The 17935-nt window shown below is 44.7% G+C and overlaps 1 protein-coding gene across 1 annotated transcript; it reads right to left on the reverse strand.

The window, feature by feature from the left end:
• Positions 1-10776: 10776 nt before the first annotated feature.
• On the reverse strand, positions 10777-17047 carry CCNA1 (cyclin A1; the record flags this gene model as incomplete). The annotated part of the gene is made up of 8 exons (XM_082486358.1): positions 10777-10845; positions 11179-11312; positions 11991-12104; positions 13031-13235; positions 13827-14050; positions 14755-14876; positions 15087-15330; positions 16916-17047. 8 exons carry the CDS (start codon positions 17045-17047, stop codon positions 10794-10796), a joined length of 1227 nt encoding a protein of 408 aa, XP_082342484.1. The 3' UTR covers positions 10777-10793.
• Positions 17048-17935: the final 888 nt, after the last annotated feature.

Here is a 17935-nt window from a genome sequence, read left to right on the forward strand (position 1 = left end):
CAAAAAGGGTAATAAACAAAAATCCAGTGGCAGCCGTGAATCCTTTAGCAAAGTCACCTATAAACCAACAAGGGCAGATAGATTCATTGCATTTAATGCTATAATGAGGATGGGGTTTTTAGCTTTAATGCTACATTGAATTTTGTACCATTGCACTTAATGTTACTCTTGAATTTTTCAGTATCTTTAATATGAATTAGCACAAAGAAATTCCCAAAATCTCCTTGAGCATCCTTAGTACGATCACTCATGTCACACTATACAAGGTAAAAACCCTAAAGATTCTAAAATATTAGGATTTCAGACACTTACCAACCACCTGTGGAAGCTTTTGCCATCCCAAAGCATCCAGAAGTTCCTCTTCTCCACGGAAACAGCAACTTTTTAATTGATGTTGTGTTCACTTGAGACAATTCAGTACAGTATTGATGTAGTCATCTTGGTAATTAGACTAGTGAACCTAAGTTTGGTGGGGTTATTTTTTGTTTTGTTTTTAAAAAACTCATTTTCTCTTTATAAGATAGCTATGAAAGGTTCTGGAGATTTCATGTAACAATAAAATAAAGGATTTTCCCAGTTTAAGTCCAGTCAGCATTTGCTTTAACACAAGTGGAAGTTACAAAGATCAGCAGTTCCCAGACTGTAACCTCTGAATTGGCCCAGAAAAAGGTATTAAACAGCAGAACCTACTCGTATATCCCTTGCATAGTGCTCAGCTCAGTGGTCTGGGAGCACTGGCAGTGGCTATGCTGTGAGTTTCATGATGGCCTAATGTTCATGCACTGACAAGAAGCTATTTACAGCAAGTGCAGTTTTGTGAGGCATAATCTGTCAAACTGCAGCAGAGCTTTCTGTCCTGATTACCTCCTGAAAAAAATAAAGCCATCAGAGCCTGTTAACTCCCTGCTGGGCTTGTCTTTTCACCAGGTGATAAAGGCTAACTAGCTAAAAAAAGATTACAAACCAACTTCATGGGTAAAACATGGTGCAGGGAGATGCTTTTAAGAATGGGTGTGCTCTGGTCAGCACTAGTGTGTCAGTCCTGCATGATGGGAGATTTATTATTTGCTGGCTCTGGGCCAGGAGCCCTGCGCAGCATTATCCTGCTGGCAAAGGAGCCTCTGCAGAGCCACATCCTCGTTCCACATCATTTGAAAGTTGTGAGCAGTCACTGAATGAAGACAGAAAAGGAGGAAGGAGTACAATGCTCAGCTAGCAGATGCACAGGCATATGCAGAAAATTGCATTTGTTCACGGGTGCTCAAGTGCCTACTGAAGATACTCATGCTTGATGCGAACATGGTCTGCTCTCACCCATACCTCTTTTACTCAGAGACAGCAACACCTCTGGAAAGCTGCTACTGTTTTCTTTTAGCCAATGTCCATGGAGTGCCTCAGGCAGTCCATGCCCCTGTGCACATGACAACTGGTTCAGCAACTGTCTTAAAATACATCTGTATAGATATCTGCAAAAACTCAAAAAGAATAAGGAACCTAGGCTCAGTCACAGCTCAGCAACATAACTGTCCAAGGAGAAAACCTTTACATGCGACTCAAAAAATGTTTTACTGACAAGCTTTGCATTGAATAATGTTACATCACTGCAGCAGCACTCGGACAACTGCTCTGAATACAAGCTTTCCATTGACTCTACCAGTGCACCTCCTATTTAGAGGCTAAAGCCGAGAACAAATGCATTTTAGAAATAGCTGCAGACAAGAAAAAAAGTATAGATTTGAATGGGTGAGCAGGTTGTGAAAGTAAAACTTGTGTCAAGTTTGGAACAGAACAAGATCCAAAAAAAGGACACTTGAATACCACAAACTGGGCAATAATTATCTTACCTAACCATGCTCCATCTGGCTAGATTACCTTGAAACAAGAATTAATACTGAAGTTTTCAATGAGTAAAAACAACACATTCTAACTTTAAAATTATCATTGATTTTTTAATTTTTTCTCCCCTTCCTCCAAATAGGGCTGAATCATCTGGCAGGAATTGCCCTCTTTCCTGCACAAATCATACAAGCTCTGTAATATTACAAAAGCTTCATCTGCCCAACCTGCAATATAAGGAGATGCTCCTCCATCAGACCTGTTTCAACAGAACACCTGCCTGTGTCATGAGCATTAACATCTTCCATCATGTTTTTATCCTGTCTGAAGCAGGTTTTAAGTTTAAGTCAATATCAGATAGCCTGGTTTGTATAGCCAGGAAAAAGATCTAACCAAAAGTGTTGGATAAACAAGTGCAAAAAAGTCGAACTTCACAGTACAAGACTATGGATGTTCTGAAAAGTTGTGTTATTTCCTTCAAGTATCCCTGGAGTGCCACGTGTGAGAGCTGGACAGCACAGCTGACAATCTTACATTGCGGCTTCACTAAATCCTGGTTACATTTAATGAAAAATAATAACTGAACATAACTGTATTGTTGCAGTAATCCCACATGTTGCTAGCCTACCCAAGAACACATAAAAATGAGTCCAAAACCAAATAGCCTTCTGGAGCTCTGGCCCACCATCCTTTTGGGAAACCCTTCGGTTGACTTTCCACTCAAGCCACAGACCAAGGACGTTGGTGCCCTCTTCTGGTTTTATTCTTTGGAGACCATCAGAATACAGTATCTCTAGTATTTTCACTATAAGTCAATTTGCTCTTTGCTTCTGGTTTAATACAACAAAAAGCTTAAAGTCTTTTCTTGTATAGCTGAACCTGAGAATACTTGTGTGTCTCTTCAGTAAATAGAGGTGACAACACATCACAGCACTAAGACAGGTACATTGTTCCTAAGCACATACTGTACAAATGTGATTTAGGGTGAACCTTGTTCTGCCACCTTGACATCTCACTCTATTATCACACGGGGGAACAGCACTGCTGTTGTTGCTCATCTGCAGTCTATTTTGTCATCCATTTTGTTAATTGTCAGGTATTGCTACCCTCCTTACGAGGGACAAAAAGAACCAAATGGAAGATGTTCCTGTTTTGAGTTACATGTCACATTCCAGTTTCTGCCTAGATAGGGGTAGTGTTTACAGTATACTGTTCTAAGCAGCTCACGGATTAGTACCAAATGCCTAATCTGCTGAATACTGTAGGCTCTAGGGCTCTTTTTCCTAATTTTCCAAGTTATTTACACATCAAAACACAAACAATAATAAACACACAGAAAAGGCAGCTTGGCTGCAGATGGTGGAGGGAGACCTATTCCTTGCCAGAACTCAATGCTTTATCATGAGCCTGTTCTTCCAGCACTTGGCTCCAGTAATGCTCCTCTGTGTTCAAATAAAGAGGGTCTGAACATCTGAAAGACAAGGACTGACTCCCTTATGGTTTAGCTAGGTATTTACTGGTATTAGTGACAGGGACACTTCATCATTCTGGGCACATTGCTAAGACAAAAGAAGTGCAGACAGCAAGCATGAGCACTGAACACAGCCACCCACACAGCCTGTTAGCTCACACTGACTATTTTGTCCTGCTCCAAGAAGCTCTCCCAGGACAAATCTGCTTAAAAAGGAGCGAGCCCTAAGCATCGTGGAAACAAGCCAAATGGAGACAGACATTTGGCCAGGAACCAGTCCTTCCTCAGCCCGCAATTATTTTTCAACACCAGCACAGCCTCACTAGACAAGCACTATACAACACTCCAGGACACACAGCCATAATTTTAGCATCTTTATAAGGACTGCCTGGTCTTTCTTGCCTTGGCTTAGTTTAGACTCAAGTTAATTTGATGAGGATAGGCATGTACTTTAGGATTAACTGTATCGTATGCTCAGTATCTTTCTGTAGACTGTCCTGGAAGTTTGTCTGGGCTAACTCTCTTCAGTGTTTGCACTTCTGCCATCTGCACTGACAAACCCCAAGCATGGCATAGAAGAGCTGGGACTGGCTATAGTAGCTACTCATTGCACAGGCTTTCTAAGCCAATGTTTCTCTATATCTCTGCAGGAGCATCAGATAAAGTGCACATTCTCCATAAACATGTTGCCAGGGATGTTCATTATGGGCATCTCATCATGCAAAACTTGGTATTTTTTGTATTAAGCAGATGCAATCTGAACAAGCATCCAAGAGAAAGTCTGAGTTTACCATACAAAAGAAGAACTATGAAGCAGACATAAGAGCTAAAAATAAGATTCAATAAGACTCTTAACTGCCTGATGCAATGGGGAAATACATACATCCACTATAACCAGGAGGGGACCTAAAAAAGTTCGTGAGGCTCAACTTGACAGGGGTCTAGAACACCTGAGTGGTAGGGGGTGGGCCTGAAGTTCACACCTGCTTAGCAGGGTCTGCACAGCTCTTCAGTGTACGAAGATGAGATCTTGCTCTGGGACAGCAGGTGCTGAGGAAAATTGCAAGACAAAAAGCTTAATTCCAGGAAGCAATCACTGATGCTGCTGGCTTGTTTCTCATCCTTAAGAGGAGCCTCGCAAGCTGCTTCAAGGTCACTGGCAAAAATAAGTACCAAACTCAGCAGTCAGAGCTAATTCTAGTCATTTGTAGAACTGACAACAAGCAGGTATGTACAGAGACTAATAACACAGACAGATTTCCCAGCAAGGCAGACACCCTTCAGTCACGAATTAATAGCTTAACTGTCCTGACCACAGTTAAATCATTCTCCCTAATTACCCAATTACCCCTCAGATATCCTTAACTCACTCCAGAGAAGAGGAAAACAAAGACAGATGCTAGTTGTTAAATCAGTACCTTCCCATAGAGTATTATTTTGAGTTCTGCTTGTCCATTTTAATCTGAAGGGAACAACAGATCCACAACACATCCCCAGCTTTCTCAGGACACCAGAGGCAGCTACAGAGTTTAACATTAGAAGTTACTGGTTAAAAAAAAAAAAAAAACCAAAAAAAAACGAACAACTAGCTACAACACAGAAGAGTCAGGATCATGTAACCAAAGCACATTCACTTCTCCTGAAAGTCATGGCATGATAGTATGGAAACTGCTAGAATAAGATTAGGGAGCTTTTTCTTTGTTTCTAATACCAATGTTAAAGAGCTTTTGAACTGAGCATCATGGGTCAACGTTAAAATCCTCAACACTTCTCAATTCTAACCCCCTCTACTTAGAGTATTGATCACTCAAAGCTCCTTGGATGCATTCAGCTTGCTGTCTCACCAATAGTTTTTATTCCTAGTGTATTGTCCCAATACATTTTAACTGGGGGGGAAGATACTGTTACCTGCATAGAATTCAATATTTTGCCTTAGAAATATAAGTGCTGAAAGTCAGACTCATCTCCATAGCAGAGCTAACTGAGCAAGATCAGGCTTGACAATTCTGAAACTGCAACAGTTTCAGTATTTCCTGAACAAACGAAAAAAATGAGGTCTTATTTGTGGCCATGGTCTTCAAGCCACCAAGTGGAATGGTCAAGTATTGAGATTGTGTCTGTTTAGTCTTTAATGTTGATTCCCCTTTATTTCTTTTCCAGGATATGGCTGTCTTCAAGAAGCCTGGTCCTGTTTGTTTCATACATCACACAAAGCTGTGAGCTTTACAGGTCTTAATTTTTCTGTATAGGCACTGCATCAAAGTAAACTTAAAGATTCCTTTTGGGTTGCTTTCATCTCCCTCCTTATAAATCCATATTCCTGTATACTTGATTTTCAATACATCTTTTAAGTACTCTTAAGTGTTTTAATAAGATGAAGCACTCAAGTGCAGATGCATAAACAGCATTATTTCACCTTCATTACCACAACGTGCCCAACAGAAGCATCTCTTATACCTTTCTCAAGTATCAGCTGCAGAGGAGAGCTCACGCGAAGGGTAGGTGGAGTTCAGTGTGATGATTCACATAGAATAAGAGAGGAGGTAGCACCGAGTTTTCACCTTGGAAGAGTCAAGGCTCACACATACAAGAACAGTAAGTCTTTTCCTTGCTCTGAGTAAGACAAATACAAAGGAAGTGAGAATAGAACAGGAACATTCAAAATGCCATTATTAACCACAGATTATAGCCAAGACCACTTCAAGACCCATTTCTTCTGTCTCACAAATTAAATTTAATCCACCTTGCACAAACTTGTTATTAGTATTCACACTGCAGCATTATGTGACTCCTCACCTTAACTTTTTCCATTTTCCCCTTTTTAGACTTTGGACTAAAAGAATGATTAAGCCACTAGCCCAGTTTCAAAATGATGACAAAACAAAGAAGCGGAAAAATCACAGTCATCTTCAGATATATTAAAAAAAAAAAAAAACAGGCAAATTTTATACCAGATAATTAAAGCTTCAAGGAACTTAAATGCAACTGTTGTAATGGTCTTGTAGCTAAGTAAACTCTAAAAAAGTAAAACAGAAGGAAAGTCTGGCTTCTAGGAAGACACTACATGGTAAAGCGTTCAGTAAATTCAGACCTGCCCACCTCCTCCTTTGTTAGATGCACCACATCTGTTGGCTCAGGAACACAAGATATGACTCTGGTCACAGACTATCCATAAGATCAGAACATAAGATCTTTCCTGTTACATGACATGACCATATGAACGCCTTTGAACTGCTATAACACTAGGAAAACAGTTCTGCACTTGAGACATTTGTTACTGCTTTCAAAATACTCAACACCATAGTAACTGCAGATCAGCAAGCTTCTACTTACTTATAAGTAGAGTAAGGCTTATTAATGTGGGGTTTCAGGACACCTTATGCTCAGCCTGAAAAACCATGAACAAGCTCGTAGATTTAGCAAGGTTCTTCCTCAGTAGACGCACCATTTCCTTGTGAAATGGGCAACCAAGACATTACCACTCCTTGTTTTAACTGGGCACCACTGGCTCTGACCTTTGCACTGAGTCACCTACTTTGATGGAGTTGGCTGCAGGGATAAGTGAAGTTCCTAGCCCACCTTTAAGACATTCATCCACAAGCCATGAAAATTCACTGCATGGAGGCAGTCCATGGATCCATGTCCCACACTATAAAGTGGATAACACAGACATAAGCATGAGATATCTGATGACATCTGTCATTATCAGTTAATACCAAGACAGATTCATTTACTTGACTAGAAAGTGTCTGAAGCAAGAGACTAAGAACTCCATAGGCTAGACTGAAACTTGTGATCATAAAATGATAGAATTTTCAATTCTTGATCAAGTAAGGCGGGGAGCCAGCAAAACTGCCGCCTCGGACTTCTGAAGGGCAGACTTTAGCCTGTTTAGGAGCATGGTCGAGAGTGTCCCTTGGGAGGCAGTTTTGAAGAGCAAAGGTGCCCAGAAAGGCTGGGCATACTTCAAGCAGGTGCTCTTAAAAGCACAGGAGAAGGCCATCCCCTTGTCTCGAAAAATGAGCAGACGGGGAAGAAGACCAGCCTGGCTAAATAGAGAGCTTTGGCTGGACCTCAGGAAAAAAAGGAAAGTTTACATTCTCTGGAAAAGGGGGTTGGCAACTTATGAGGACTATCAAGATATAACAAAGCTACGTAGGGGGAAAATGAGAAGGGCCAAAGCTCAATCAGAACTCAGCTTGGCCACTGCAGTTAAAGACAATAAGAAGAGATTCTTTGAGTATATCAATAGAAAAAGAAAGACTAGGGAAAATGTAGGCCCACTGGTGAGGGAGACAGGTGCCCTAGTGGTGGAGGACACAGAGAAGGCAGAGTTACTGAATGCCTTCTTTTCTTCGGTCTTCACTGCTAAAGCTGTCCCTCATGAATCCCATACTCTGAAGGCAAAGGGGAAGGTCTGGAGAGAGGAAGATTTCCCCTCAGTTGAGGAGGACCGTGTCAGAGACCACTTGGCCAAGCTGGACATTCATAAGTCCATGGGCCCTGATGGCATGCACCCATGAGTGCTGAGAGAGCTGGTAGATGTTATTGCTAGACCACTCTCCATCGTCTTTGAACAGTCATGGAGAACAGGAGAGGTGCCTGAGGACTGGAGGAAGGCTGACATCATTCCGATCTTCAAAAAAGGCAAGAAGGAGGACCCAGGGAACTACAGACCAGTTAGTCTCACCTCTGTCCCTGGGAAGGTAATGGAGCGACTCATTCTGGATGTCATCTCCAAACACATTGAGGAACAGGAAGTTATTGGAAGTGGTCAACATGGATTCACCAAGGGTAAATTGTGCTTGACCAATCTGATAGCTTCCTATGATGTTATAACTGGTTGGCTGGATGAGGGGAGAGTCGTAGATGTCATCTACCTTGACTTTAGCAAGGCTTTTGACACTGTCTCCCATAACATCCTCATTAGGAAGCTGAGGAAGTATGGGCTAGATGAGGAGACAGCGAGGTGGATTGAGAGTTGGCTGCGGGACAGAACTCAGAGGGTTGTGATTAATGGAGCAGTGTCAAATTGGAGGCCTGTAACCAGTGGTGTCCCCCAGGGGTCAATACTTGGTCCAATTTTGTTTAATATATTCATTAATGACCTGGATGAGGGGACAGAGTGTATCCTCAGCAAGTTCGCTGATGATACCAAACTGGGTGGGGTGGCTGACACCCCAGAGGGCCGTGCTGCCATCCAGCGTGACCTGGACAGGCTGGAGAACTGGGCAGAGAAGAACCTAATGAGGTTCAACAAAACCAAGTGCAGGGTCCTGCACCTGGGGAGGAAGAATGCAAAGCACCAGTATAGGTTAGGGGCAGACCTGCTGGGAAGTAGCTCTGAGGAGAAGGATCTGGGGGTTGTGGCAGACAGTAAACTATCCATGGCCCAGCAATGTGGCCTTGTTGCCAAAAAGGCCAATGGAATCCTGGGCTGCATAGGGAAAAGTGTGGCCAGTAGATCTACTCCGCACTGGGGAGGCCACAACTGGAATACTGTGTCCAGTTTTGGGCTCCCCAGTTCAAGAGGGACAGGGAACTGCTGGAGTGAGTCCAGCAAAGGGCAACTAAGATGATTAAGGGATTGAGGCATCTCTCATGAGGAAAGGCTGAGAGAGCTGGGACTCTTTAGCCTGGAGAAGAGAAGGCTGAGGGGAGACCTTATTAATACTTACAAGTATCTAAAGGGTGGGTTGAAGGAGGATGGAGCCAGGCTCTTTTCAATGGTTCACAGTGACAGGATGAGGGGTAATGGGCACAAGTTAGAACATAGAAAGTTCTGTTCAAATCCACAGAAAAACTTCTTTACAGTGAGGGTGACAGAGCAGTGGCACAGGCTGTCCAGGGAGGTTGTGGAGTCCCCTTCCCTGGAGATTTTCAAGTCCCTCCTGGATGCAGTCCTGAGTAATGTGCTCTAGGCAATCCTGCTTTAGCAGGGGAGTTGGACTAGATGATCTCTAGAGGTCCCTTCCAACTCTGAAAATGCCGTGATTAAGGCCCCCCCTCCCTTAAAGGTGGTTATTTACTTTGATTCAAGTGAATCATTCATTACCACTACCTCCATTTTGGAGGATACAAGCGTTTGCATTGCTAGGAGGATTCACCAGCCTGAACAGGGAGAAAGCAGGGGAAAGTCAGTCTTACATGCAGAGAGAAGTGAAACTCCTGAAGTTAAGAACCTCATGACATACACACTAGTATAAACAGGTTTTAAAATTAAAGAGGCTTGTTATCTGGTACTTAGTACTTCTCCTCAATTGCATGCTAATGTCAAGTGTTAAGCATATTCTTGCTTGGGAAACACATAATGCCCTGCAAAGATTACCCTGAGGAAGCAGTAGGCACTGAAGGTTTTAAACTCTTACAGTAAAAGATTGCCCTAGACTTACCTTGCCATATAGATGAGCTGAATACAGTTCTCTACACATTGACCAACATAACCAACTAATTTATTTTTTTTTTTTTAACTACTTTGGGCAGGGGTTGCATTTAAGAGTACCCAAGGTAGTGTTTTGTTTGTTCTTTAAAAACACTAACAAATAACTGGGGGCCACAAGACAGTGTAGCAGCTCAGGATAAGACGGCTGATAGCCCTGACCCATCACCCCCCTCCTTCCTGCTAAGAGTGATGTTTCTCTGGACTGCAGAGCACACATGTTCAGCTCTAGTGGCAGGAGAGGCCATCTCAGATAGCTATGCTGTAAGACAACTCAATACCACAAGTATGACACAGCAGCCATGTCACTTAACTCCACTGTTCTAGTACCTTAAACACCACAGTTTCTTCTTCATAGCTGTTAGCATTGCTCTCTACTGTGGTCTGTCCACCAGTGTTTGAAGTGTCCCTAAGGCTCTGCCAGCCACAATCTCCCCTTCTTCCAACTCCCTGCAGAGGAATCCCCCTTATTCACCTCAGTAAAGGCAAGTTTGACTTTCACCTCAACATTGAGGTCTTCTACACACAAATTCAGAGTCCACAGACCACTTGCATCTGGATGCTTTTGCTGCAATAGGGTAAACAAGTTCCAGAAAACAGGTTCTGCTTGTGGCTGCATGTTCTTGTCTCATAGAAGAGGAAGAAACAGATAAGATACTGCAGCAAGTCACCCATTTCTATGGAGATGTCAGGTTTTGTTGGTTCAAGCCACACTTTATCCACTCCAGCTAGCTTAAAAGCCCTGCTCACAATGATTTTGTAAAAAAAACACAACCTTTTTCAGTCACTGTTACTACAGATATTAACAGGAGTCTGATGATTCACAGAGGAATGGTGTAATAAGACATTTATTAAAAGTGCTGTCAGTTATATTAAGAGCTATAGTCTAATACCCTTTTTTTGAAAAGGCATCTAATTAAAAAATACTAGCTAAAAAACATTTGAATCACTATGGTTACAGACACATGACCTGCAGTGCTCTATGAAATATTAAGCCAGCTTTGCTGACTGGGAGGAAGTCTTCTCCAAGTCCAGGATACACAGTCTCTATTGTAGAGGAAGAACGGCTGGGGGTTCCAGAAGAGACACCTGCAGGTACCTGGAATAGAAGTGCAGTCACTAAAGATATTAGTTTAGCTCAAAAATTTAAAGCTATCACCTTCTTGTGCCATACACCGAGGAAGAAAAGAATCATCCTGCAACACTGCAGAAGAATTTTTATCCAGTACATCCGTATACCTATGTATGAACTACTCTCCTGGTCAGAAAAGTTTTCCCCTGGGCAGGCTGACAGAAGCTGGTTTCAGGAATAGAAGCTGACCACTATGAGAAGTTTGTCAGCTACAGCAGCTGTAGCCCGAGCTGCTAAACCAGAGTCACCCTGTGCTTGTAAACCTCCAAGTTACAGAACAGCAGCTTCCTGGTTACTTACTTTGAGTGCTTATACTTCTCCTTAATCGCTTGCAGTTGGCAATGGGGAGCATCAAGGCACACTTTATGCAGATCAGTCAGGCAAGGCACTATCTCACTTAATGAATAACCCGTGAATGCAGCAAGTGTTTCTGGCTGGTCAGAGCAGAAAAAAGTGTTACTCTATTGCAGGCAACATTCATCTAGAAGATACATTTTCTACAGAAGCAGAAACCATTTTCACTACATCAGTGCTCGCTCTAGATTCTTTAGGCTTGAAAAGGATTCAAGTGTATCCTGCCATCAGTTTCACTCTAGGTCTTCCTCGTTGCCAGGAGATCTGACATGAATCTCCTTCTGCTCTAAGCATGTGGCATCCATTACATCTCTTCTGGATTTTGCTCTCTGCTAAAGCTATTCCTCCTCCCAAACACAGCTGAGAGGCCTATCAAGGCTTGCATTAAAGCAGCCACTCCGTGTAATGTGTAATGACTGCACTCAAGTGGACACATTCAGTTCTCTCCTCCCTCCCAGAAAGCCCCAACTTGGTTTTGGGGGAGGAGTTTTGGAGATTAAAGACTGACAAGACCTTAGGTACGGACTTGAGGTAAGTGAGCCAGACAGCAAGGTCCCTCCCATTTCAGAGAAGGGGCAGGATATTTCAGGTTGATTTAACATTCATTTATCAGGTAGTCCCATTAGCTCAGGAACAGCAACTCATCCTGGGATTTCAGCCTTTTAACAACATACTTTGAAGCTACTCCTGCTTCTCAGTCTAGTTCTAATCTTAACATGAAATGCTTGAACTACTCATTAACATGCAGTTGTTCTTACCCAGAAAGACCTGTTCACAGTATAGTTTGCTAGACAGTAAGCTGCTGCAGCGGTTTGTGAAGGAAGGTACTTCAGAAAAGGATCAGCTTCAAGGAGAGTCAGCTCTGCAAGATACTGAACAAAAAAAAAAACACAAGTCTTTCAAACAGAGTGAGCATGGCTGCTACAGTCAGTTCAATACAGCAAGCACTGAACATTACCAATAGTCTCGGTTTCATGTAAAAAATGTGAGTTACGTGGGTAGGTAGGGTAGAAATAGCATTCTAGTCCTATTGATCTTACAGGACAACCTTTAGCATGTTTCAGTGGAGACAGAAAGACCACACTTTGACAAAGCCTAAACAATTTACACCGTAATCTGAAGTTCTGGTCTCATCATCAGCTCTGGTACAATTTTATGGATCGAGACTTAGAAAATTCATGTTTTGTAAAAATAAAAGACACCCTTCCCATCTTCCAAGGCTCTTATTCACATAGGTGGACCCCACTTGGGGGTCAGGAATAAAGGGACAGAATTTGTGCTCTGTTGGAGTAGAGTCACTCTACAATCCTATACCCTTTGCTGATAAGCAGCAGGTCATATGTGTTGCTATAAGCTTGGGTTACTCTGTTTCTAAGCAGGGTTGCCTATGCAGTTGTGCAGGCATATGCTGTGTTGTTGTGTAGCAATATATAGTACCACCACATTCAGAGCACACTTGCTATGCAGGCACTGTTGAAAAAAAAAAAAAAAAAACCAACCAGATTCCTACCACCCAGCTGCCTAGTCAGTGCAGAATGACTAGACCAGGCTGTTTGACCAGACAGATAGACCAAACAGAATTTCCACAAGACATCTATCCAGAAGTCTCAGCACACAAACATCCAGTTTTAGGCCTGTTGCAGTTCCAGATAGGGCTTGGCATGAGAAAAAGAGTATCTTCTGCTACAGCATAGTATAGTAGCAGAACCCGCCTGCTCAGATAACTTAGTGAAATACAAGCAATTGTGCTTCTAGGATCACTTCTCCCCCTCAGTCTTTAAAGGAGGATAATTCATACCCTTGCAAAGTTCTCTGTCCTCATACAGACTCCATGCCTCTGAAAATACTGAAGGAGGAACTGGTTGACCGTTGGGGCTGTTAGGTCAAAAGCCAACACTTTGAGAAGCAGGTGTTCCATTTTTAGCAGCTGCCTCTTTGTGTAGGTATCATCTGTTATATACACAAATTCACCCACGCCTGGTGGGTAGATCTCTTCATATTTCCTGAAAAAGGAGTACAGAAGCCACATTTGTCAGCTTGAAAGTTATGGCAAAAGAAATCTTTCTGCTGGACCAATATCAGGATAAGCACATGACTTTAAGACTTGTCCAGAGCTCTTATTTTAGTCCTTCCTCCAGGATAGGTAACAATTTTGTTTCAAATTTGGGCAAAGATGTTTAGAGGAACTCCAAGTCACCAGTCTAGATAGAAACTGACCCACATTGTTAGCTCTAGACTAACAGCAAGCTCTCAGAAAGAAAGTCTCAGTAACAAAGTGCTCCAGACAAAACACCATGCACTCCTAGGCTATGTTGGGTACCTTCTCTACTTAAAGCCATTCAAGGCCAATTACAGCCTATAGCAGCCTAACACAGTAGTGGTTTTGCTCCTGCTGTTATGGTTTTCCCTCTGCAGTTCCTCATATCACAAACATTAAATGTTTAATTTCGTAAGTGCCAAAGTAGGCAAAGTTGCTAATCTTGGGATATCATGAAAAGTTACCTGCGGCTGCAGGCTTCAATGCTTAAACTAAAAGACTCAGTCCAAAAATAAGTTTTAGCTCACTGACATTTCAGGAGACCATGAACACTTACGCAGCCAGAAGAATTGCCGCTGTTCCTACAAGCTGCAGCTTCCCCCTGAGAACAGACATGCAGGAAAGAAACCTGTCCAGGAAGTTCACCGCCAAGTACAAAGTCTCCGTCCGAAGTTTATATTCTTCCCCTACTTCCACCAGCCAGTCTACCAAGATGGCACGCATTCCTGTTGTGATATCTGGTTGCTTCCTCATGTAGTAGGGCTTGGGCCTGAATTTTACCTGTTTGGAGAGAGACCTGAAGAATCAGGACACTCACCCTGATGAAAGCCATTGATGGCTGAGCTGATTAACATTTGTTAATATTTATACTGAAAGGAGCATGAGTTGTTCCAATATTAATAACTCATTACTACTAACTATACTTATCATGACAGTAGTATTAATTAGCAGCATCTCCAGAAAGTAGTATTTCTACACTGAAGAGATATGAGCTTCAGTGTTAGTAGCAGAATAATAAAAGACTTCCTGGACTATAGACAGCCTTTGCCATCAAGCACATACCAGCCATTCAGGGGACCTGAAAATAACTTTGAACAAATCACATTTCCCCCCCACACACACACACTATTGGGAGACTGCACTTTACTGCCCTGATACAGAAAGGCAGAAAAAAACACCACTATAGCAATAGAGCTGTCAGGGAGATCACATCCAACTGCTTTAGTATTTTTGCAGCATTCAAGTCCCATCTGCAAGAACGCTTCATCCCAAGGAATCAAGAGATACTTCAACAGTGGGGTATTTCTGGAATGCAGAGATTCCAGATCACTATCTAGAAACTGCTTATGATTCTAGTTTGAGATGGCTTTTACTACTTGCTCAGTGGCAGCCTCAAGTTATCCTGGGGCAGCCATACATTTTTGCAGTATTGCAGCCCATCACAGAGACCACAAATACCTATAAGCTTGTTACAAGCCACTCACTTCAGCCTCTCGGAGGTACTGATGGATGTCTTCTGCATACTCTCCCACGGTCAAAGTTATGGCATCTCCCATGTGATCCTCGGGCTGGGACTGGAAGGATGTGTCCACAACCATAGGAGAGCCTAACAGGTAAGAGCAACCAGCAAGATATTTTTTGTAATTAGCCTCTTCACCTTCTCCTGTTATTTCTAGCACAGAAGTGTTGTACCTCATGTAGACACAAACCAAGTCATCTTAAAGTGTAATTTATTGTAACAAACTACTCACTAGCTTACCAGCACCATAATTTGTAACAACCCTACATGTACTTGTACTGTAGTAACAGGAGTTACCTGTACTAAGATCCAGTAGTAGGTGAATACTGGATTTCATTGCACTAGTATCCAGTTCACACAGGCTTGACTCCAGGTCCTCAGCCACTTGGCAGCTGTAGTTTTCTTTCTGTTCGGGTTCATCTATGTAGATAGAAAATCCTTGCTTTGATGCAGCATTGACCATGTGGTTGGGTAATTCATCTTTTCCAGATGAAGGGATGGTGTTTTCAGAGCCAGAGAAGCGTCTGATAACGGTAGTGCCCTGAAACAGAGCACACAGCAACGCTGTGGGAGGGCAACTCAGGAAGAAAACAACAGTAAGTATCACTTGTTTTAGAAAATAAAATCACTTTCCTTGTCTAACAGCCACCAATAACAAAAGTGAACTGGAAAAACCACCAGCTACAGCTGGTGCTTCAGAAGTACTGCTTGTTGCTGTCTTGCTGCAACAGACTCCTCACAGAAAGAGTGAGGTGTAGCCAACGCCAGGAATCCAGCAAATAGCATTATCTCCAGTGCCTACCCACAAGGAGAATGAGGTTGAGGGTGCTGCTGGGTTCTGGTGGGGCTGGCAAGTGCAGGGTCTGCTCCACATTCAATTCTGGGGAGGAGCAGCTGCTTTAAAGTACAGCAAGTTACTAAGAAGTGCTCAGACACTGTCACAGACTTAAAGGACTTCACCTGCAAGAGTGCATTTTATGCTGAGTTGCCAACCAAATTTTGAATTTTTGAGCATCACAACCCCTAGGACTACAACACATGACCAGGATACAATCCTTCACATCATCTGCAATCATGAGCCACCGAGTTAGGAGCTTCACACAGTCACGACCCAGAAAAGATTGTTTACTCATAACAGCTGTTATTTTAGGGCCTGTAAGTCAGCACAATCACGCTTTCCCTGCCACACTAGACGACTCCAGGAGGCCCCAAGGAACAGAAATGCAGACACCCTGCTGTTAACTTCAGCTTCTTGAAGGCTCTGGCACCCTGACAGGAGCACAGCCAGCCACACAGCAGTGGGACTTTTAGATAAGCATCAGGGAACAGACTTCTCTTATCATAGAAGGGTTTAGGTTGGAAGGGACCTTGAAGATCATCTAGTTCCAACCCCCTGCCATAGGCAGGGACACCTCCCACTAGACCAGGTTGCTCAAAGCCCCATCCAACCTGGCCTTGAACACCTCCAGGGATGGGGCATCCACAACTTCTCCGGGCAACCTGTTCCAGTGCCTCACCACCCTCAGTGTGAAAAAATTTCTTCCTAATATTTAACCTAAACCTACCTTCTTCCAGTTTAAAGCCATTTCCCCTCATCCTATCACTACATGCCCTAGTAAAAAGTCCTTCCCATTTTTATACCACCCATTACACTTTTAGAGTGTAAGTGCCCAAAAAAGTCTCACCGAGCGTCCCAACAAAGTCTCACCGAGTGTCCCTTCCTTACTAAAGGGATTATTTGCTCAAAGCATTTCCACGGGGGAGATTCAGTAGATGAGGACTAAGCGGTTACTAGCAGGGTTTCTCAGGAAACTCATGCTTGTTAACTGGAGCCCGATTCAACTCCTCACCCCACCGCCCCCAGGCCTTTACCTGCAGCCTCGACAGAAGGTGCCCGCACAGCTCATGCCCGCGGCTGGCAGCCGACCCCAGGTCCCAGCCGGGGGCATGAAGCTCCTCCGGGCCCCCGGGAAGGGCGACCAGGCGGGAGCTTCCCTGGGGAGTCGGGCAGGCGGCTGCAGCCCATCGGCGAGGAAGGGAAGGAAGAGTAGGGGATGCGCGGCGGCAGCGCTGCCGGGGCGGCTCGGCGGGCAGCGAGGGGGGCGGCCGCCGCGGGAGGGGCTCACCTGGCCGCCGGGCCGCTGCTGCCCGTTCTCCGCCAACACCCCCAGCACGGCCCGGCCGCCGCTGTTGCGGGGGGGAGCAGCGGGGCAGGGCTCCCGCCGCCCCCCCCGGCTCTTCTCACTGGTGCGGCGCATCGCCCCGACGTCGGTACCTTTCGGAGAAAAAGACAAAAAAAAAAAAAAAAGAATCAAAGTAAAGATGGGGGGAGGGGAACCAACCAACCCAAACCAACACAAATATTTGGTTACGCCTCGGGCAGCCCCTCCCGCCCCGCAGGAAGGCAGGCGGGCGGTCGGCCGCGCTGCCGGAGAGCTCGCACCGCGCTGCCCGGCCCGGCCCCGCTCGCCACCGGCCCCCCGGAGGACGCTACGCCGCCCTGCGCCGCGCACCGCCGAGGAGGCCGCCCGGGCGCCCGCCGGCCCCTATATAGGCGGCGGCCGATGGAGGCGGTGGCTGTTGGCCGCGGCCAGTTGGAAGCCCGGGGCGCAACCCCCGGCGCCGCCGCCCTGGCAACCCAAGCGGCGGCGGGTCGTCATGGAGACCCCCGGCGGGGGCCGCCCGCCGCCGGCCCGGCCGCGCTCGCCCCGCGCAGGGCACGCACCGCCCCGCGCAGCGCCCGCGCAGCGCCCGCGGGCACCGGTGGACAGCCCGAGAGCTGCGCTCGCCCCCGCCGCCCCCCCCCCCCCTTTCCTCCCGCACCGCCTGCGGTTCCTGAACACCCAGAGTGTAAGAAAAGGATGTGTAAGCGACAACAGCCGCTCTGTGGGAACAGCTGGGGTGGGAAGGATTTGACTTCCCTCTTTGATAAAGGAAAAATAAGAAAAAGGCGATTTTAGTTGATTTAGGCGTGGATTTGACTCCTGTGACACTTCGATAAAGTCTAAGCCAGTGGACAACGGCAGAACTGATTGCACAGCTGTACGCAAGAGCAGTTCTCAGTCATCAACGGTAGAAATGAAGAGCTTTATAAGTGGAATTAAGCAGCGCTTCATGCAGTGCCATCCAAGATTTTCACCAGTGAT

This window comes from Vanellus vanellus (genome assembly GCF_965231255.1).
Source record: "Vanellus vanellus genome assembly, chromosome: 1".
Classification (NCBI taxonomy): Eukaryota; Metazoa; Chordata; class Aves; order Charadriiformes; family Charadriidae; genus Vanellus; species Vanellus vanellus.